Source organism: Chiloscyllium plagiosum, unplaced genomic scaffold (genome assembly GCF_037043375.1).
Source record: "Chiloscyllium plagiosum isolate Xiang-an unplaced genomic scaffold, Cpla_swu_hap1 HiC_scaffold_22, whole genome shotgun sequence".
Taxonomy (NCBI): Eukaryota; Metazoa; Chordata; class Chondrichthyes; order Orectolobiformes; family Hemiscylliidae; genus Chiloscyllium; species Chiloscyllium plagiosum.
This window is the reverse complement of record NW_028270160.1, coordinates 55855416-55879010: the sequence shown is the minus strand read 5'-3', so window position 1 is coordinate 55879010 and position 23595 is coordinate 55855416. Positions and strand designations below refer to the sequence as shown.

The 23595-nt window shown below is 45.0% G+C and overlaps 1 protein-coding gene across 3 annotated transcripts in view; it reads right to left on the bottom strand.

The window, feature by feature from the left end:
- The window catches only part of LOC122561037 (protein bicaudal C homolog 1-like), a 277035-nt gene that overhangs the window by 45090 nt on the left and 208350 nt on the right, over nt 1-23595 (bottom strand). For all 3 annotated transcript variants that reach the window (XM_043712353.2, XM_043712352.2, XM_043712354.2), the window contains exons 5-9: nt 16810-16968; nt 14261-14314; nt 10411-10605; nt 6183-6434; nt 1036-1167 (exon numbers count right to left, since the gene is read on the bottom strand). In XM_043712353.2, the coding sequence (XP_043568288.2) occupies nt 1036-1167; nt 6183-6434; nt 10411-10605; nt 14261-14314; nt 16810-16968 (792 nt within the window). The remainder of the gene's footprint in view (nt 1-1035; nt 1168-6182; nt 6435-10410; nt 10606-14260; nt 14315-16809; nt 16969-23595) is intronic.

Below are 23595 nucleotides of genomic sequence, written 5' to 3'. Positions count from 1 at the left end.
ATTACTAAGACTGTGAGGTTATCTCGACGTTAGGTCTTAACTCATGTGAGATGCAGAACTGTATCCCCATCAGAGGCCAAACGACATGATCATATTAGTGTTCTCCTCAGCTTTAACCCATTCAGAGCCCAACACTGTTCTATGACAATGTTGCAACGTATGTCAAATAACCTGCCCATTGTTACCCAGTGGTCAAATGCAAATGAGGATAGAGGGAGGATGAGGATGAATCCTCTTCACTTTCCAACTGTATCCCAAACAACACACATCATAATGTCTCACTGCCTGGATTTTTAAAAAAAATTCCTCTATCTCCATAGAAATGGTGTGAACTTTAGAGCTAAGGCAGGAATATGCTTTTTGAAACTCAGACAAAGTATGGGCACTGATAACACCGATTCCAGGAGCATTTGGAATAGAGCTGCGTTTTAAGCACTCCCTACTATTCCTGAGTGTGTCTTGGTGACTTGGTCTAGTCTCTTGGGAAATAACATATTTAGCCTTGAAAGGATTACAGCACAGAATTATTAGAATATTATGAGGCCAGGTTAGCCTCATTTCCTGAAGAAGGGCCTGTGCCCGAAACGTCGAATCTCTTGTTCCCTGGATGCTGCCTGACCTGCTGTGCTGTTCCAGCAATAAAGTTTCAACTTTGATCTCCAGCATCTGCAGACCTCACTTTCTCCTAGCCTCATTTTCCCCAAGAGTACAGAAGATAAGAGGTGACCTATGGGCATGTTTAAGCTAATTAAACAACTTGGTCGAGCTGTTGGAGAGTGATCACAGAAGAGTTCAGAATAAGGGAGCAAAACATTCAAATGAGAGCTCAGTCAATGAGGGCAAAGCCAGAAAGAGAAACCTGCCTGCTGGAACTCATGAATGATCTACTCTGCTTTCTGGGTTACTTCAATTCACATAAACCTTTGTTCTCAACATTCTTCCTTCCTCTTATGTGCCGTAATTGGATGGGTCTGTTTCATGATCAGATTAATAGAACAAACATTGTAAAGAAAGGAGTTCATCTGTATTCTATACCTTACTGGGCTGTTTGGGCTTTGGCTTGATGCTAATGAAGACATCTAGCTGCTCCATCAACTGAGTGATCCGCTGTGGTTCAACCTCGATGTCTTCCTTCATATCAAACATCAACACAAGAGGGAGACAGCCCTGGAGCACAGTATTCACAAAATGTTAAGTTGGCAGATACTGCATCAAACACTCATCTCCTTTATACAAGACCACTGCTAGCTTCATAGAACACATCAGAGTTATATTTTAAATATGGACACACTCTTAAATGAGTATAATCTTCATTGCTTGTTTGTTAAAGCATTGCCCTCGTTGACTACTTCAGAAGCAACCATCAATTTAGAACTACAACAATTTGCATTTATATAGTGCCTCCGATGTACAAAACAAAATTCCCAAGGCACTCACAGGAGCATAACCAAACACAGATTTGACATCGAGCCTTGCAATAGATGTTTGGGCAACTGATCAAAAGCTTAATTAAACAGACTGGTTGGAAGGAGTGCCTTATTGGGGGAAAGACAGGGAGCAACGGGAAGGTTTTTAGATGGAATTCTAGAGCTTTTGATAGCACAGCCACTAATCAGGAAAATAGGAATGGTCAAGAAGCCGGTATTGGAGGTATGCAGAGACCTTGGAGGATATGTATCAATTGAAAGCAGCACACGTACATTGACATCCCTAGCTAATCACCATCCCTTTAAACCTCTCCACTACTTCTCAATGGCCAGATTTGCTTGTAAAACAGTCAGTAATGGATAAGGAGAAACTTCCTCCAGTTCATTCTCGGGGTACCCATTCCCCCACCTCAAACTCTCTTCCTCAGCGACCGACTCCGTGACGACAATATGACATGTTAAAGGAGTCTTTTCACAACTTTGCTGTCACATTTGTTCTTAAGGTGAACCGGCAACCTTGCACTTGTGCCATCAATACGACTACCCTTTGCTAACTCTGTAAGACTCCATAAATTCTGTCCAACATCACCACATTTGACCATCTGCACCAATACTGCCTTATGTAACTTGGTATCAAATTTTGCTTTATAACATTCCAGGAACATTCTGTTCTGTTTAAGGTGTGACATAAACAGGCAGGTTCTCGTTGTATCATGTCCAACATAGTCTTCTTGAGTTGCAGTGCACAGAATTGTACAAAGTTACTCCGAATGGAGTCTATCCACAAATTTATAATCTTCTATCTCCTTGGACCCCAAGCCTCTTGAGACGAAGGTCAATATTCCATCTGCCTTTTAAAAATGCTTTTAATATCCATCCAGTAGCTTTTAGTGATTGTATATGTTTATTAGGTAAATGTGGAGGGGAGGGGTTAGCACCATTAATCAAGGATAACATTGGTGCAATTATTAGAGATAACCCAGTTTTAGGAGATCAGGATGTAGACTCGGGGAAAATAGTCACTAGTAGGGGTGACCTCAGGCTTCCTGAACAGTAACCATAATGTGGGGCAAAGTCCAGAAGAAGAAGTATTGAGTGCTTGTGATAAAGACACTCATAATTATCTTTAATCCAAATGTCAAAGTCATGTTGTGGAGGTGCCAGTAGTGGACTGGGATGGACAAGGTCAGATGTCACATGACACCAGGGTATAATCCAACAGGTTTATTTGAAATCACAAGCTTTCGAAGCATTGACAAAGGAGCAGCGCTCCGGAAGCTTCTAACTTCAAATAAACCCGTTGGATTATAACCTGGTGTCATGTGATTTCTGATCATGTAAAAATCAGGTCGGAAATGGTAGCTGCATGCTTTGAAGATAGTTTCTTACAGTAGTACATCCTAGAATCAACAAGAAAGGAAATTATACTAGATTTAGTAAGGATAGGATTAATTAATGATCTCAAAGTAAAGGCACCCTCCCTCCCACCCCGCCCAAGGCAGCAGCAACCACAATAGGACTAAAACTAAACATAATATTAAAAGGAAAAGAGTGGGTCTCAAACTAATATTTTAAACTTAAATAAAGGCAATTGTATGAGCATAAAAGCTGAAGTGCTTTGGCAAATGAGGTCGGGGGCAGATCGAGAGAGAGACGGGACAGACATTTAAGTGGATATTTCATAATACACAGAGTAAACATGTTCCTGTATTAAGAAAATATTTAAGGGTAGGACACATCATCTTTAGTTACCGAATGAAGTTAAGGCATGTATGAAACCTCTGGAAAAAACATAATTGTGCAAAGGTGATGATTAGACAGAACATAAAGTACAGCAGATTATGACTGACAGATTATTCAGCAGAAAGAATTAGAGGAAGCTAGCTAAAAATGTAAAATCAGACAGGAAGAGTTTCCACAGGTATTTAAAAAAAAAAGGAGTATTAGAGAATTAGAATGTGGAGTTAATAGATAATAAGGAAATAGCAAATGAAATGAACAATCTCTTTGCTTCTGTCTTCACTTTAGATGATTCCAACCAACATTCCAGTCAATGGAAGGGACAGAGAAACTTTATTACAGGAGGATCTCAACATAAAAGTAAAGATAGGAAAAGTGAAGACTGCAGGTGCTGGAGATCGAGTCAAAATGTGTGGCACTGGAAAAGCACAGCAGGTCAGGCAGCAGCCAAGGAGCAGGAGAGTTGACGTTTTGAACATGAGCTCTTCACATTCCAGATGAAGAGCTTATGTTCGAAACCTTTGCTCCACGGATGCAGCCTGATAAAAGATGTTATGTTTCAGTCATAGAGCGCAAGGTGAGGCTGCATCTTGAATAGTGTGTGCAGTTTTGGTCTCATTATTTAAGAAATGATATGAGTACATTGAGGACAGTCAGAGGAGTTTTACTAGACTGACAAATGGAACAAGCCGTTGTTTTATCAAGAAATGTTGGACAGACTGGATTTGTTTCTATTGGAGTTTAAAAGAATGAGGGGTGACGACTGAAGTGTATAAGATCCAACAGTCTTGACAAGAAGTGCGTAGACAGGACATTACCTCTTGTGGGTGAGAACGGAACTACACTTTTAGGTTTGAAGTGAGAATTTGTTTTCCCTCTTGGAAGGTTGTATGTCTTTGGAATTCTGCCTCAGAAGGCAGTGGAGGCAGGGTCTTTGAAGAGTTGGCAGAGATGGAGATTCTTGTTAGTTAGGGAAATCAAATGTTATCAGGGAGCTGGGTACATGGAATCCTAAACACAAGCAGATCTTGTTGAATGGTGATGTTGTCTCAAGAGGCCAAACAGCCCATTCCTGCAATTAATTTGTATGTTTGTATATTAGATGGACCTTTCAACACAATCAAACTATAATTAAAGTGGGATTAAAATTACCCTCCCATCTCATCAATTTTAATTGACATATTATTTTGCATTGGGTCTAATACAAACACTGGCCATCCTGTCATTCAGCTTCACTTAACCTCAAACGTACAATAAAAGGAATTTACAGAACAACATTTTAAACAGCCAGGTCCTTTCATAGCAAGTATGTTCAATTCGAAAATTAAGGAAAATGTTATAATGAGGTTATGAATAAAATATGTTCCATCTTAAATACATAGAAAAACAGAATTCTACATTAATTAAGACAGGGACATTCCATTGCTATAATGCTACTATACAGTAGTAAAATATTGTGATTCTGGCTTCATGAGTTCTATATAAGGTACCAGTGATAAACCCAACAAGGCAAATAGGGAAATCACTCACTAATATCCTTCAGGAACTTGTTGAGTATAAAATCCCTGAGCAACAGACAACAGCCTACCAAGCTAGAACTCATTGACTGAGCCCTTTAAGAGGCAGACCCAGCAGGGGTCTTGTGGCACAATGGAGTAATGTCCCTACCTCTGGGTTGTGGAGGCCTGGGTTCAAGTCCCATCTGTAATAACATTGCTGAACAGGTTGATTTGGAAATATAAAGCTGATTCTGGAGTAGAGTGGTGCTGAAAAAGCACAGCAGTTCAGGCAGCATCCGAGAAGCAGGAAAATCAACGTTTCGGGCAAAAACCCTTCATCAGGAATACTGTATTCCTGTTGAAGGGCTTTTGCCCGAAATGTCGATTTTCCTGCTCCTCGGATGCTGCCTGAACTGCTGTGCTTTTCCAGCACCACTCTACTCCAGAATCTGGTTTCCAGCATCTGCAGTCATTGTTTTTACCTAAATATAAAGCCGACCCAACAACAAGTGATTTGGTGACGGAATAAAAAAAGTTCAGTTGTTTGGAAAAGAAAAGCCCCTTCCCACTTTCTCTACCCCTCCGTTGCTTTTAATAGTTTGCATGTAAGTGTCCAATTAGCTATATGGGTGATTGACTCGTGGGGGGTTAACAGTAAATGGGTATGGGGTGGGTGATGGAAGAAAGTGGTACAATAGCAATAATCCAGAGGTTCAGCTGTGGAGCGTGTGGAATTTAAGTTCAATTAACAAATCTGGAATTTAAAGCTGGTCTCCATGAAGATGATCATAAGAACTAGCATCAACTGTTGCAATAAAGCAGACCCATGGGACCACAGAACTGTGTGTACCAGGCTGGGACTAGTCTACATATGCCACTTGTGTCTATATTTTGGCGTTCGACAAGAAGCAATATCCCTTTCCAGTCGTGATTCTTGAATTATTATATTACCACAGGTCTTCTCTGGACCAATCTATTTTGTTTTAACCAAGTGAACCTCTCTCAAGCTGCTGAGAACACAAAGAAGTGAATGACATAGGAAAACCTGCAATTTACTGTCCTCTCCTGGTTACCATGCCACTGACACAAAACAAATTCAGAGGCCTCGAAGAGTCAACCTTGTGTAGGTTGGACGGAATAACAAAGCCATCTCCTCAACATTTTTCATATAATTTAGCTGGTGCCAATCCACAAATTACTAGATTTACCAAACTCAGCTTCACAACTTGGAATTGTAACACCAATTAATATTTGTCACTTCTATATTACAATTCTTTGCCCGATTCTACAATATAAAAACATCTATATTTATGCAATTGTGCAACTCTGGCAAAAATAGCTTTGTTTTCAATGTTTACCATAGCATTCATGCACCCAAACCAACAATGAATTGTTGTTTGGTCAAATTGACAAGTCATTTCCTCATCATGTAAATAATGGTTTCTTGCAAAGTTATTCAGTCATTCATTCTGTAAGTATCTGTTGATAGAAGGCACAAAAGAATATTAATGCATACCATGAGGTATTGTCTAGCTAGACAGACAGACTCGATAGTGCCCTGGAGGTAGACTGTGGACTTCTTCTGGGGGCTGCTGGGGTCAGGAAAGTGGATCTGGGCTCCAGCTCGCTGCATTATGTGCTTAATGTTATTGCCGTTACGACCCATCATGAAGAGATGGTGTTGAGGTGCGATGTCTAGTTGGGTGCTGACAGGAATCGCGCTGCCCAGACCACCAGCAAGATGTTCCAGCAGCATGGCAGTCCCTTCCTGGAATTAGAACAGGCGATTTACACGTGATGTACAAAGGATTTCACCCACAAACCGATCGCTTTACCTTACTGATGTTGACAGGCCTGCTGCACGTGACCGTACAATGAATAGAGTAGAAACACTCGAGATTTCCTTAACCAAATTTCACCCAATCCCATCAGGAAGCCTTTCTATTTCAATCCCTTCCATGTTGTTATGCAGCTTCCCCTTCAAGGTATTTGTGGTTTCTCTTACCCATGTTCCTTGACAAGTCCCACATTCCAGCAACTGCTTGGGATTTTGCGGAATTCCCTGCTGGATTTATTGGTGACTTTCGTGCATTTACATCCACCAGTTCTCCTCTCCTCCCAAAAAGTACAGTAGTACCTCAGTAAATGTCATCATCATTTTAAGGAACTCCATTAGTTTGCCTCCCAGGGTCTGTTCATTTCTAGAGAAAACAGCCTCAATCTGCCCAACCTTTCTTGGTAAATACAATGCACCATCGTTTTTGTCTTTCTTTTTCACAAGTTCCAAAACAATACAACAGTTTATAAAACTGTAATTACTGCTCCAAGAAATTGAGGAAACCAGTTCCAACACTGATTAAACCTCAAAAAAGGAGCAGCTCTTACAGTCACAAATTTCTTCCATCCTCCATCATGTTGTGAAACATGAAAGGGTTCAGAAAAGATTTACAAGGGTATTGCCAGGGTTGGAGGGTTTGAGCTATGGGGAGAGGCTGAACAGGCTGGGGCTCTTTTCCCTGGAGCGTCGGAGGCTGAAGGGTGACCTTATAGAGGTTTACAAAATTATGAGGGGCATGGATAGGGTAAATAGACAAAGTTCTGGATTAGTGGTGCTGGAAGAGCACAGCAGTTCAGGCAGCATCCAAGGAGCAGCAAAATCAATGTTTCGGGCAAAAGCCCTTCATCAGGAATACAGGAAGAAAGCCTGAAGGGTGGAGAGATAAGCTAGAGGAGGGTGAGGGTGGGGAGAAAGTAGCATAGAGTACAATAGGTGAGTGGGGGAGGGGATGAAGGTGATAGGTCAGGGAGGAGGGTGGAGTGGATAGGTGGAAAAGGAGATAGGCAGATAGGACAAGTCATGGGGACAGTGCTGAGCTGCAAGTTTGGAACTAGGGTGAGGTGGGGAAAGGGGAAATGAGGAAACTGCTGAAGTCCACATTGATGCCCTGGGGTTGAAGTGTTCCAAGGCGGAAGATGAGGTGTTCTTCCTCCAGGCGTCTGGTGGTGAGGGTGCGGCGGTGAAGGAGGCCCAGGACCTCCATGTCTTCAGCAGAGTGGGAGGGGGAGTTGAAATGTTGAGCCACAGGGCGGTGTGGTTGATTGGTGCGGGTGTCTCGGAGATGTTCCCTAAAGCGCTCTGCTAGGAGGCGTCCAGTCTCTCCAATATAGAGGAGACCGCATCGGGAGCAACGGATATAATAAATGATATTTGTGGATGTGCAGGTAAATCGTTGATGGATGTGGAAGGCTCCTTTAGGGCTTTGGATGGAGGTGAGGGAGGAGGTGTGAGCGCAGGTTTTGCAATTTCTGTGGTGGCAGGGGAAGGTGCCAGGATGGGAGGGTGGGTTGTAAGGGGGCATGGACCTGACCAGGTAGTCACGGAGGGAACGGTCTTTGCGGAAAGCAGAAAGGGGTGGGGAGGGAAATATAGCCCTGGTGGTGGGGTCTTTTTGGAGGTGGCGGAAATGTAGGCGGATGTTACAGTTTATGCGAAGGTTGGTAGGGTGGAAGATGAGCACCAGGGGGGGTTCTGTCCTTGTTACGGTTGGAGGGGTGGGGTCTGAGGGTGGAGGTGCGGGATGTGGACGAGATGCGTTGGAGGGCATCTTTAACCACGTGGGAAGGGAAACTGCGGTCTCTAAAGGAGGAGGCCATCTGATGTATTCTGTGGTGGAACTGGTCCTCCTGGGAGCAGATACGGCGGAGGCGGAGGAATTGGGAATACGGGATGGCATTTTTGCAAGAGTAGGGTGGGAAGAAGTGTAATCCAGGTAGCTGTGGGAGTCGGTGGGTTTGTAGAAAATGTCAGTGTCAAGTTGGTCATCATTAATGGAGATGGAGAGGTCCAGGAAGGGGAGGGAGGTGTCAGAGATGGTCCAGGTAAATTTAAGGTCAGGGTGGATGTGTTGGTGAAGTTGATGAATTGCTCAACCTCCTCGCGGGAGCACGAGGTGGCACCTTTTTACCTAAATAGACAAAGTGTCTTCTTCAGCGTAGGGGAGTCCAAAACTAGAGAGCATAGTTAAGTTCAATGGGGACAGATTTAGAAGGAACGTAAGAGGCAATTTTTTTATGCAGACAGTGTTGTGTGTGTGTGTGTGTGTGTCTGTGTAATGAGTTGCCAGAAGAACTGGAGACTGGTGGTATAATTACAATATTTAAAAGGGACCTGGATGGGTTTATGAATAGGAATGGTTTACAGGGATATTGGCCAAGTGCTGACAGATGGGCGTGGGTTAATAGACGAGTTGGACCGAAGGGTCTGTATCTGTGCTAGACATCTCTATGACTCTATAACCTCTCAGTTCTGGGAGCCAATTTACCAGTATTTTTATGCTCCTTTATGCCTCAGTACCCCTTTCTTTACTATTGAAGACTTACACATGTAAACAGTGATGTTCTTATGTTTGACATTTTGTGCATCAATTTTCCTTTGGGCAGGGCAAACAAAACACAGTAAAGGCCATAGCACAAGCTGGCTGTCAATAATATGAATAGCAAACCTTTTATTAATCACTGGTTTGTCTCAATTGGAGGATTATGTCCCGTTCTGGACGCAACACTCTAATAGGATTGTCAGACCCGGACAGGGTGCAAAGGAGATCTATTAGGAATTCATCATGGATAAGAGCATTCAGTTCAATACAGAAATAAAAGAAACTGGGATTGCTCTCCTCAGGGAAGATGAATTATAAGGAATTTCTTTGGAGTTATTCAAATAACCAAATACTGCTTCTAGTACGAATAAGGCCTTGATAAGACCTCTTCTGGAATACTGTGTCTAGTTCTGGTTACACTATTAGAGAGAGTTTTTATTAAGCTGGAGAGATGTTCAGAAGACATTTACCAGGATGTTGCTGGGTATGGAAGGTGTGCAATTTAAAGAGAGGCTGAATAGGCTTTTTTCACTGAAACACAGGAGGTTGAGAAGCAACCTGATTGAAGTTTATAAAATAATGAGGGGTACAGGTAATGTTAATGGTAGGTGACTTTTTCCCAAGGATGGGGGATTTCAGGACTAGGAGGCACATTTTTAAGGTGAGAGGAGAAAGATTTAAGAAGGATATGAGGGGCAAATTTTTTGCACAGAGGATGGTGAGTGTGTGGAATGAACTTTCCAAGGCACTGGTTAATAAGGGCACAATTACAACATTTAAAAGACACTTGGATAAGTACATGAAGAGAAAATGTTTGGAGGGATATGGAGTAAACAGGAGGGATTAGTTTAGTTTGGGATTATGTTCAGCATGGACTGGTTGGACCAAAGGGTCTGTTTCTATGCTGCATGACTCTGTGACTATTACTCGATAACACAAGTACAAGATCATTAGCAAAGGAACTCGGGTAGGTAGGAAGGCATGAGAGATTTCACTTTAAATACGACTGGTTGTCATGGTCTGCAATGCACTGCCTGAAGCAATGGAAACACATTCATCAATAACTTTCAAATGGAAACTAGAGAAATAGTCCAAAATTAAACATTTATACAACAGTGAGGCAAAGCGGTGGTGGTGGTGGTGGTTGGGGGGGGGGGGGGGGGGGGGGGTGTTGGAATGAGCTGAATAGTTCTTTTAAAGAGCCAGTTCAGGGGCAATGGTTTCCATGACTACCTTCTGTGCTGTAAGATTCTAGTATTTAGTCAATGTTTTGACTTGGCTCATGAGGGAAGTTGTTTTCTTTTTAATCCTAGATGTATTTACAATCTACTGCATTGCAGATAAAATCAGCACCTTTACAATTCTCACCTTGACTGCTGCAGCATTGCTTTGGGACCCTCGGATAATGACTGTGGCACCATACATACGTGACCTCTGTTTGAAGGATATAGAGATGTTATAGGTTTGGGATAGGTGCTGGATTGTGGGTGAGTTGGGGTCCGGTATTGGCTGCAAAATGCCAGCTATAGGCAGATCGAACATCATCACCAGAGGGAGCAACTCCTAAATGTAAAAACATTGACCAGTTACTGTACAATAACTGTCCATAATGAAATGTTACCTGCTGTAGAGTCAGAACTATCGCTTACTGCTTTTCATTAAATAATCAATCGGCTGCTAAGGATTTAGCCAACTACTTCTTTACAAACAAAAACCAGAAATAAAGTTTATTTCATTGTACAATCTAGGTTTATGCATCAAGCTGTAACATGCCATAAAACGAGTTGATAATTAATTGACTCTTTCAAGACTCCGTGATTTATTTTAATCTAATTATGGAATCACAAAATGGTTACATTACAGGAGGCAGCAATTTGGCCCACATTGTATATACCTGCTCCCCAAAGGAGCAATTGTCTTGCTGCCAATCCTGCACCTTCTCCCGATAGCCCTGTAGGTTCTCCCTATTCAGATATTAACTCCATAGCCCTTGCTTCCTGTGAGTAAGCTATTCAATTAGCCCCACACACCCTGCTGTTTCCCCATAGCTCAGTAATTGTTTCCTTTCTAAAAGGAAGAATGGATTTTTTTTTGATAGCGCCACACGTCTAGGGCACAGTGCCCAGCCTATCTGTATTGGTGAATGCTGCTGGTTGTTAAAGTACCTTGCATCTCTAGCCAGTGGCCTGTTAAATGGTAACAGTGTGCTTTTCACACATTGGAAGGTGACAAAGATCTATAAAGGTCCATGTCATTTCATTTTCTGTATTTTTGATTGCGAATTGAAATGGAAAAAGGACTGTTAAAAACCAAAAGGACTGTGGAAGGAATTGCTGTACTTTAGAAAGCAAGTTAGTGAACCGCATTGTGCGTGGCGCTTACACTGCTGCTTTGTTCAAACAGTGAGGGACGATGTTTGTAGATGGACAGTGAGATCTGGCCGGCAACACATAGCTGATTGGCTTCAGAAATTGGGACTAGTCGTGGGTGCCAAATGTCATCAGCCTAACGACAACTCCGATTGGCTCCTGACAGTCCAACAGTTTGAGAATGATACAGGAAGAAGCATTTGGATTGCTGAAAAGGCAGGTTGTGTGCGCGTCTCTCTCTCTCTCCATCCCCCTCTCTCTCGCAGTAAAAATATCTGAAACTTGAAGAAAGCCAATTATTTTCTCCCAGCAGTTGTCGTAAGCGGTTGTCTTTCAACCAGTAATTAAGAGACTTTGTAGTTCCCACACCAATCAACCTATCCCTCTTGGGCAGAGGTGAACGAGTCTAGAGAAAGGATCGTGAGGAACAGCAAGTGCTAGAAAGCCAATCGGAACCTATGACTGGTGTGGTTGTACCGTGTTTCCCAGATTTTTTAAAATCCCAATGATAACTGTTTGTTTAAGCTTGTCTGTGACTATACCTATGTGGGCGTCGGGGTTTTTCAAAGAGGGTTAGCGTTTAACTTGCCAAGCCATATGTACATATCTATGAACTGTCAATGTATGATTTATCTGCAATAAATAGGAGCTCCTGTTAAGTACAGGAATCTGGTTAGCATTTTCTAGTAACTTGAGTCCAACACACAGGTAAATTGGAAACTTTGCATGCTTTGATTAAATCATTAACTTTTGTAGTGACCTCTGGAATAGAGAGGGCTTGAAAAACAGTGCACTTTCCCAAGTGGGGTGTAACAGAGCAGAGCTTTCTTTTTTAAAAAACACTTTGAAACTAGGTCCTGAGTTGTGAAACCAAAAGAGAAAATGCTGGAAAATCTCAGCAGGGTCTGGCAGCATCTGTAAGGAGAGAAAAGAGCTGACGTTTTCAGTCTAACTGACCCTTTGTCAAAGCTACAAAAAAGGGAGAAATAGGGAGGTATTTATACCAGGCTGAGAGAAGGTGAGTCATGGCTCCAGGAGCAAAGGTAGCAATAAAGAGGTGATAATGACAGTGCATAGAGAGATTATAGGGAGATTAGGAGCTGTGAGTGACCAAGGCTGAAGCCAGTGCTATGTGACAAAATATGTGGGGGAAGGGGGGGGAAATGGGTGAAGCAGAGGCAAAATGGAAAACAGGGGAGAAGGGTAGCAAAGGGGGAAGAGGAGAGGAAAAAGGTGATGAGAAAGTGGAGAGCGAGAGAAAGAGAGACAGTCAAGAAATAAGAAGTACAGAACAGTGAAAAAAAATATTTAAAAAGATAAATAAAACAGTTGAAATAAAATTACGGAGCAGAATGAAAACAGAGGGGTATTTAACGTTGTTGAATTCAGTGTTGAGACCGGCAGGCTGTAACGTGCCGAGTCGAAGATGAGATGCTGTTCCTCCAGTTTGCGTTGAACTTCACTGGAACATTGCAGCAGGCCAAGGACAGACATGTGGGCATGGGAGCAGGATTGTGTGTTGAAGTGGCAAGCCACAGGAAGGAGGGACCTGATTGCGTACAGACCGAAGGTGCTCAGCAAGGCGATCACCCAGTCGACATTTTGTCTCTCTGATATAGAGGAGACCACATTGGGAGCAACGAATGCAATAGACCAAATTGAAAGAGGTACAAGTGAAACACTGCTTGATCTGAAATGAGTGTCTGGGGCCTTGGATGGTGAGCATGGAAGAGGTAAAGGGGCAGGTGTTGCACCTTCTGAGATTGCATGGGAGCGGTGTTAGGTGTGATGGAAGGTGCCGTGTGTGATGGGAGAGGTGTTAGGTGTGATGGGAAGGTGCCATGTGTGTTGGGAAAGGTGTTAGGTGTGATGGGAAGGTGCCGTGTGTGAAGGGAGAGGTGTTAGGTGTGATGGAAGGTGCCGTGTGTGATGGGAGAGGTGTTAGATGTGATGGGAAGGTGCCGTGTGTGTTGGGAAAGGTGTTAGGTGTGATGGGAAGGTGCCGTGTGTGATGGGAGAGGTGTTAGGTGTGATGGGAAGGTGCTGTGTGTGATGGGAGAGGTGTTAGGTGTGATAGGAAGGTGCCGTGTGTGATGGGAGAGGTGTTAGGTGTGAAGGGAAGGTGCCGTGTGTGATGGGAGAGGTGTTAGGTGTGATGGGAAGGTGCCGTGTGTGATGGGAGAGGTGTTAGGTGTGATAGGAACGTGCTGTGTGTGATGGGAGAGGTGTTAAGTGTGATGGGAAGGTGCTGTGTGTGATGGGAGAGGTGTTAGGTGTGATGGAGGAGGGGACTAGGTTGTCCTGGAGGGAACGATTCCTGTGGAATGCAGAGTTGTAAACTTTCCCCAATGTCAGGTAACTCCATTGGCCATGTCAGGAAATCCAGGTACAGTTACTTACGTTTCCACAACTAGCTCTTGTGAAAATGACTGGCTCACCACTGAAAATGCTTCCTTATAACAACCATTTTATCAGGTAACTAAACCCTAGCATTGAATAATGTGCAGTTTAGAAGCTCCTCAATTTCGAACAATCCATTTCAAGTCTAAATTAGGTTAGCTATCAGCAATTTCATGTACAAAAATGTCACCAAAGACTGCAGCTGTGTGATACATTCTCTACATTTTATTCAAACTTAAGAAATGTAGTTTATTTAAAATTCAATATACGAAGCACCTGTTTTCAATATGTTGCCATCTGTCAACCAAGCACTCCTGATCTTTGAATTATCCTGGAGTTTATGGTTAAAACTGAAAGGAGAGAATCTAGCTCTGTATCAGTCCGAGAGATGTTACACCAGCAACTGCTGGAACTCCTGTACCAATTGTAAAAGCAGGTTAGAAACTTACTCTAATACGACCTCTGGCAGCTTCTACACCCGATGGCTGTCCTGCTATGGAGACCTGTCAAGCAGAACATATCCATTGCAATGAATTAGAAACGTCATTTTCAAAACCACTTCTGGTGGTCTGTGCCGGGTACTCACTGGTCCCCTCCCATGTAACCCAGCCATAGCCCTCCTGCCAGCCCCAGTTTGTCAACACCATCAACTGCAAAACATTAATCAATTCCAATAATGTACAAATTAGATTTCTTTAATAAATAAATACAGGGAGCTAAAGGGATAATGAGTTCATAAGAACACTAGTACAAAATATCTGAGGAACACCCAAACTCTGGGAAACTCCCTTCCTAAGGATATCAGTTTGGTGAAAGTATGGTCTCTCTCTCTAATATCATAGAATCCCTACAGTGTGGAACAGGCCATTTGGCCCAACAAGTCCACACCGACCCTCCGAAGAGTATCCCACCCAAACCCATTCTCCTACCCTATTACTTTACATTTCCCCTAAATTTGCATCTAACCTACACATCCCGGAACACTATGGGCAATTTAGCACGGTCAATCCACCTAATTTGCACATCTTTGGACTGTGGGAGGAAACCAGAGCACCTGGAGGAAACCCACGCAGACACAGAGAGAGTGTGCAAACTCCACACAGACAGTTGTCCGAGGCTGGAATCAAATCGGGTCCTTGGCAGCAGTGCTAACTAGTGAGAGACTGTGCCACCAAAATGATTCTATAATGATTCAAAATGGCAGCTGATGATAATGACATCTTTGTGATGGAAAGGATATGCAGTTAGAGGCTCTGCTGAAGGTGAGACACCAAGTCTGGTGCAACCTTAGCAAGTGACAATCGAGGTCCCTGAGTTTGTAGCTGGGGCTGTAACAATGGCTTCAATCTGCTCATTGATTAACTGGAGGAAACAACAGTTTGTGAAGGAGGTGGGAGCAACCAAGAAGGATTTGCTTTATTATTGTCATCAATGACTTGCTCCATCTCAAAAGTTATGAAAATGGAAACGGTTAATTGGTAAATAAAGAATTTGCACAATTTTGGAATATTAACACATCCTCAGCATGTCTCATGGCACTTTATCAACAGATTACGTTTCAACAGCAATTACTGCTTCTCTGTAGGCTCATTCCACAGTTAGTGTGCGCACAGTAAGATCCAACAAACAGAAGAGAAATGAATGCATGATCAGATATCTTTGTTTTCCTTTTTAAAAATGTTCATTGAGGATGAAACTGGCATCTAGGACACTGGGAGAACAGCCTGCCTTTCTCTGAAAATTGCAATCGCATCTCTAATATTCATCTGAGTATGTCATAGAGTCATACAGCATGGAAACAGGCCCTTCAGCCCAACTAGTCTATGGTGACCAGATTTCCCAAACTGACCTAGTCCCATTTGCCTGCATTGACTCATGTTACTCTAAATCTTTCCTATCCAGGTGCCTGTCCAAATGTCTTTCAAATGTGGTAACTGTACCCACCTTCACCAACTCCTCTGGCATCTCATTCCCATACATGTGCCACCCTGTGTGTGATAAAATTGCCCAACAGACCCCACATAAATCTTTCCCCACTCTCCTTAAACCTATGCCATCTAGTTTTGGACTTCCCTTTCCTGGGGAAAAGACCTTAACTATTCCCCTTAGCCATGCCCCTCATGATTTTATAAACCATTATAAAGGTCACCCCCTCAGCCTCCCGCGGTCAAAAGAATAAAGCCCCAACCTATCCAGCCTTATAACTCTAACCCTCCACTCTCAGCAACATCCTTGTAAATCTTTTGTCTTAACATTTCATCCGTGGTGGAGGGGTGCTACACCGTCAGTGGTGCCACCTTGGAGTGCCAAGGCTAGAGTTTACACTGAAGCCAGTCTCTGGAGCTGGAGTTGAACCTGTGGCAGTCTGAATTGAGAAGCAAGAGTCCAGGCCACTGAGCTAAACACACACTTGTCAAATAGTGTGGTGCTGGAAAAGCACAGCCGGTCAGGCAGCATCTAAGGAGCAGGAGAATCGATGTTTCGGGCATAAGATCTTCATCAGGAATTAAGAGCTCATGCTCGAAACGTTGACTCTCCTGCTCCTTGGATGCTGCCTGACCAGCTGTGCTTTTCCAGCGTCACAACTTTGACTCTGATCTCCAGCATCTGCAGTCCTCACTTTCTCCAAACGGACACTTGGCTGCAGCACAGGTCACATGCTCACACTCGCTACAATAATTCTGAAGAATGTCCCACAAGTTAAATATCACAAACGTATCACTAGAATACCGTTCCCTAGTGGAGAAAAAAAAAGTTCTCAACATCAGGTGAGACACCGGCACCTACAAAGCCATTTGGCCATCTGGTGACCACTCCAAAAGATGCAGAGACAGTGGAGGTAGCAGCTGTCATTAAACCTACAGGCTTTGATCACAAGGTGTTGGGCCTATAGATGGGCTGAGGGAGAAACCTGACATTATATCCAGGAAAAACCAACTCACGGACAACTCACCCAAAGTGATTTCACTAACCATGAAATGCCACGTTTGCAAATTACCTGATTACTTTTCTCCGTCTGGTTGTTCCTGTTTGAGTCAGGAAAGTGAATATGACAGCCCGTCTCCTCCATGACTTTTTTGATGTTGTTTCCTCCCTTGCCTATTACATGGGAGTGTTCCGTGTGCGACACATCCATCTTCAGGGTCACCCGATTACTCTTATTCAAATAACAAGAGGAGAAACATACATCATTTGATGGTTCCTGCTCAGTTCAGCAATCTCCTTGATTTTCTTCATTACAAAACATAAATTACAAGCATCAGCTTTACTCAACAATGCTTCACTGTTCAAATGGGGAAAAAAAACTGACATCTGAGTGTATGGCAGCGGACTGGAAAGACTGGTTCTTAAGGTCAGGTTGCTTTAATTAGTTCAGTAGGAACGGTACTGAATCCCCACGGATATGCTTCCAGTGTGGATCAAAACCCATTGGTCGGGGTCTGGCAAAATGGAGTGATCGTGGAGAGGTACGGGCAAGGACTATAGTCAGAGGTGACACCATACCAGAGAGACACCATTTCAGTAATGTGGAGAGCTCAGGGAAAATGGATGTGCTCTAACTGACTGGACAAATAGGCTGAAGGATCATATGATTCTGGGAAACAAAGAGAATAGAAAGATGAATGGAAAAATGAGAGAGCGCGTTGCAAAAATTACAAGCAAAATAGGGAGTGTATTTAATATGTGCATTTGTTGCAGTGAAGGTAAATGCATATTTATAGAGTACTTCAAACAATGACCATGACCGTGCTCCATACCCCGCCCGTCACTGAGCGCCATGCCCCACCAGTCACCGAGCGCACGTGCCCCACACGTCACCAGGCTCCGTACCTCGCCATCACCGAGCTCTGTACACTGACTATTATCCATCAAATACATGAACCATGACTGCTCCCAATGTACTGACCGTTACTGTCCCAACGCACTGACCATTACTGCTCCCAATGCAATGATCGTTATTGCTCCCAACGCACTGACTGCTGCCAGTCCCAATGCACTGATCGTTACCGACCCCAAGCACTGACCGTTACCGATCCCAAGCACTGACCGTTACCGCTCCCAATGCATTGATCGTTACCGTTCCCAACGTACTGACCGTTACCACTCCCAATGCAATGATCGTTACCATTCCCAACGTACTGACCGTTACCGTTCCCAATGCACTGACCGTTACCGCTCCCAATGCATTGATCGTTACCGTTCCCAACGTACTGACCGTTACCATTCCCAATGCAATGATTGTTACCGTTCCCAACGTACTGACCGTTACCGCTCCCAATGCAATGATCGTTACTGTTCCCAACATACTGACCGTTACCGCTCCCAATGCAATGACCATTACTGCTCCCAATGCAATGATCGTTACCAATCCCAATGTACTGACCGTTACTGTTCCCAACGCACTGACCGTTACCACTCCCAATGCAATGATTGTTACTGCTCCCAACGCACTGACCGCCACTTCTCCCAATGCACTGACCGTTATCGTTCCCAACGTACTGACCGTTACCATTCCCAATGCAATGATCGTTACTGCTCCCAACGTACTGACCGTTACTGCTCCCAATGCAATGACCATTACTGCTCCCAATGCAATGACCATCACTGCTCCCAATGTACTGACCGTTACCACTCCCAATGCAATGATTGTTACTGCTCCCAACGCACTGACCGCCACTTCGCCCAATGCACTGACCGTTACCGCTCCCAATGCACTGATCGTTACCGTTCCCAACGTACTGACCGTTACCGTTCCCAATGCAATGATCGTTACCGTTCCCAACGTACTGATCGTTACCGTTCCCAATGCAATGATCGTTACCGTTCCCAACATACTGACCGTTACCGTTCCCAACGTACTGATCGTTACCATTCCCAATGCAATGATCGTTACCGTTCCCAACATACTGATCGTTACCGTTCCCAACATACTGACCGTTACCGTTCCCAATGCAATGATCGTTACCGTTCCCAACGTACTGACCGTTACCGTTCCCAACATACTGATCGTTACCGTTCCCAACGTACTGACCGTTACCGTTCCCAATGCACTGACCGTTACCGTTCCCAATGCAATGATCGTTACCGTTCCCAACGTACTGACCGTTACCGCTCCCAATGCACTGATCGTTACCGTTCCCAACGTACTGACCGTTACCGATCCCAAGCACTGACCGTTACCGCTCCCAATGCAATGATCGTTACCGTTCCCAACGTACTGACCGTTACCGTTCCCAATGCAATGATCGTTACCGTTCCCAACATACTGACCGTTACCGTTCCCAACGTACTGATCGTTACCATTCCCAACGCACTGATCGTTACCGTTCCCAATGCAATGATCGTTACCGTTCCCAATGCAATGATCGTTACCGTTCCCAACATACTGACCGTTACCGTTCCCAATGCACTGATCGTTACCGTTCCCAATGCAATGATCGTTACCTTTCCCAACGTACTGACCGTTACCGTTCCCAACGTACTGATCGTTACCGTTCCCAACGTACGGACCGTTACCGTTCCCAACGTACGGACCGTTACCGTTCCCAATGCACTGACCGTTACCGTTCCCAATGCACTGATCGTTACCGTTCCCAACATACTGACCGTTACCGTTCCCAACGTACTGATCGTTACCGTTCCCAATGCACTGACCGTTACCGTTCCCAATGCACTGATCGTTACCATTCCCAATGCAATGATCGTTACCGTTCCCAACGTACTGATCGTTACCATTCCCAATGCAATGATCGTTACCGTTCCCGTTCCCAACGTACTGATCGTTACCGTTCCCAATGCACTGATCGTTACCGTTCCCAATGCACTGATCGTTACCGTTCCCAATGCAATGATCGTTACCGTTCCCAACATACTGATCGTTACCGTTCCCAATGCACTGATCGTTACCGTTCCCAATGCAATGATCGTTACCGTTCCCAACGCAATGATCGTTACCGTTCCCAACGCAATGATCGTTACCGTTCCCAACATACTGATCGTTACCGTTCCCAATGCACTGACCGTTACCGTTCCCAATGCAATGATCGTTACCGTTCCCAACATACTGACCGTTACCGTTCCCAATGCACTGATCGTTACCGTTCCCAATGCAATGATCGTTACCGTTCCCAACATACTGACCGTTACCGTTCCCAACGTACTGATCGTTACCGTTCCGAACGTACTGACCATTACCGTTCCCAACGTACTGATCGTTACCGTTCCCAATGCAATGATCGTTACCGTTCCCAACGTACTGATCGTTACCATTCCCAATGCTCTGATCGTTACCGTTCCCAATGCACTGATCGTTACCGTTCCCAACGTACTGACCGTTACCGTTCCCAACGTACTGATTGTTACCGTTCCCAACGTACGGACCGTTACCGTTCCGAATGCACTGATCGTTACCGTTCCCAACGTACTGACCGTTACCGTTCCCAACGTACTGATTGTTACCGTTCCCAACGTACGGACCGTTACCGTTCCCAACGTACTGATCGTTACCGTTCCCAATGCAATGATCGTTACCGTTCCCAACGTACTGACCGTTACCGTTCCCAACGTACTGACCGTTACCGTTCCCAATGCACTGATCGTTACCGTTCCCAATGCAATGATCGTTACCGTTCCCAACATACTGACCGTTACCGTTCCCAATGCACTGATCGTTCCCGTTCCCAACATACTGACCGTTACCGTTCCCAACATACTGACCGTTACCGTTCCCAATGCACTGATCGTTACCGTTCCCAATGCACTGATCGTTACCGTTCCCAACGTACTGACCGTTACCGTTCCCAACGTACTGATCGTTACCGTTCCCAACGTACTGATCGTTACCGTTCCCAACGTACTGATCGTTACCGTTCCCAATGCACTGATCGTTACCGTTCCCAATGCAATGATCGTTACCGTTCCCAACATACTGATCGTTACCGTTCCCAACATACTGACCGTTACCGTTCCCAATGCACTGATCGTTACCGTTCCCAATGCAATGATCGTTACCGTTCCCAACATACTGACCGTTACCGTTCCCAATGCACTGATCCTTACCGTTCCCAATGCAATGATCGTTACCGTTCCCAACGTACTGACCGTTACCGTTCCCAACGTACTGACCGTTACCGTTCCCAACGTACTGATCGTTACCGTTCCCAACGTACTGATCGTTACCGTTCCCAACGTACTGATCGTTACCGTTCCCAACGTACGGACCGTTACCGTTCCCAACGTACTGATCGTTACCGTTACCAATGCACTGACCGTTACCGTTCCCAACGTACTGACCGTTACCGTTCCCAATGCACTGATCGTTACCGTTCCCAATGCACTGACCGTTACCGTTCCCAACATACTGACCGTTACCGTTCCCAATGCACTGATCGTTACCGTTCCCAACATACTGACCGTTACCGTTCCCAATGCAATGATCGTTACCGTTCCCAATGCACTGATCGTTACCGTTCCCAATGCACTGACCGTTACCGTTCCCAACATACTGACCGTTACCGTTCCCAACGTACTGACCGTTACCGTTCCCAATGCAATGATTGTTACCGTTCCCAACGTACTGACCGTTATCGCTCCCAATGCAATGATCGTTACCGTTCCCAACGTACTGATCGTTACCGTTCCCAACGTACTGACCGTTACCGTTCCCAACGTACTGACCGTTACCGTTCCCAATGCAATGATCGTTACCGCTCCCAACGTACTGACCATCACTGCTCCCAATGTAATGATCATTACCAATCCCAATGTACTGACCGTTACTGTTCCCAACGCACTGACCGTTACCACTCCCAATGCAATGATTGTTACTGCTCCCAACGCACTGACCGTCACTTCTCCCAACGCACTGACCGTTACCGATCCCAAGCACTGACCGTTACCAATCCCAAGCACTGACTGTTACTGCTCCAAATGCACTGAGTGTTACTGATCCCAACACACTGACCGTTACCGATCCCAATGCACTGACCGTTACCGATCCCAATGCACTGACCGTTACCGATCCCAATGCACTGACCGTTACCGATCCCAATGCACTGACCGTTACCGATCCCAAGCACTGACCGTTACCGATCCCAAGCACTGACCGTTACCGATCCCAAGCACTGACTGTTACTGCTCCAAATGCACTGAGTGTTACTGATCCCAACACACTGACCGTTACCGATCCCAAGCACTGACTGTTACTGCTCCAAATGCAATGAGTGTTACTGATCCCAATGCACTGACCGTTACCGATCCCAATGCACTGACTGTTACCGATCCCAATGCACTGACTGTTACCGATCCCAATGCACTGACCGTTAATGATCCAACGTACAGACCATTACTGATCCCAAACACTGACCGTTACCGATCCCAATGCAATGATCGTTACTGCTCCCAACGCAATGACTGTTACTGCTCCCAATGCAATGACCGTTACTGCTCCCAATGCAATGACCGTTACCGATCCCAATGCACTGACCGTTACCGATCCCAATGCACTGACCGTTACCGATCCCAATGCAATGATCGTTACCGTTCCCAACGTACTGATCGTTACCATTCCCAATGCAATGATCGTTACCGTTCCCGTTCCCAACGTACTGATCGTTACCGTTCCCAATGCACTGATCGTTACCGTTCCCAATGCAATGATCGTTACCGTTCCCAACATACTGATCGTTACCGTTCCCAATGCACTGACCGTTACCGTTCCCAATGCAATGATCGTTACCGTTCCCAACATACTGACCGTTACCGTTCCCAATGCACTGATCGTTACCGTTCCCAATGCAATGATCGTTACCGTTCCCAACGTACTGACCGTTCCCAACGTACTGACCGTTACTGTTCCCAATGCACTGATCGTTACCGTTCCCAATGCACTGACCGTTACCGTTCCCAACATACTGACCGTTACCGTTCCCAACGTACTGATCGTTACCGTTCCGAACGTACTGACCATTACCGTTCCCAACGTACTGATCGTTACCGTTCCCAATGCACTGATCGTTACCGTTCCCAACGTACTGATCGTTACCATTCCCAATGCTCTGATCGTTACCGTTCCCAATGCACTGATCGTTACCGTTCCCAACGTACTGACCGTTACCGTTCCCAACGTACTGATTGTTACCGTTCCCAACGTACGGACCGTTACCGTTCCCAATGCACTGATCGTTACCGTTCCCAACGTACTGACCGTTACCGATCCCAATGCACTGACCGTTACCGATCCCAACGTACTGATTGTTACCGTTCCCAATGCACTGACCGTTACCGATCCCAATGCACTGACCGTTACCACTCCCAATGCACTGACCGTTACCGATCCCAATGCACTGACCGTTACCGATCCCAAGCACTGACCGTTACCGATCCCAAGCACTGACCGTTACCGATCCCAAGCACTGACTGTTACTGCTCCAAATGCAATGAGTGTTACTGATCCCAATGCACTGACCGTTACCGATCCCAATGCACTGACTGTTACCGATCCCAATGCACTGACCGTTAATGATCCAACGTACAGACCATTACTGATCCCAAACACTGACCGTTACCGATCCCAATGCAATGATCGTTACTGCTCCCAACGCAATGACTGTTACTGCTCCCAATGCAATGACCGTTACTGCTCCCAATGCAATGACCGTTACCGATCCCAATGCACTGACTGTTACCGATCCCAATGCACTGACCGTTACCGATCCCAATGCACTAACAGTTACTGATCCCAATACACTGACCGTAACCGATGCCAATGCACTGACCGTTAACG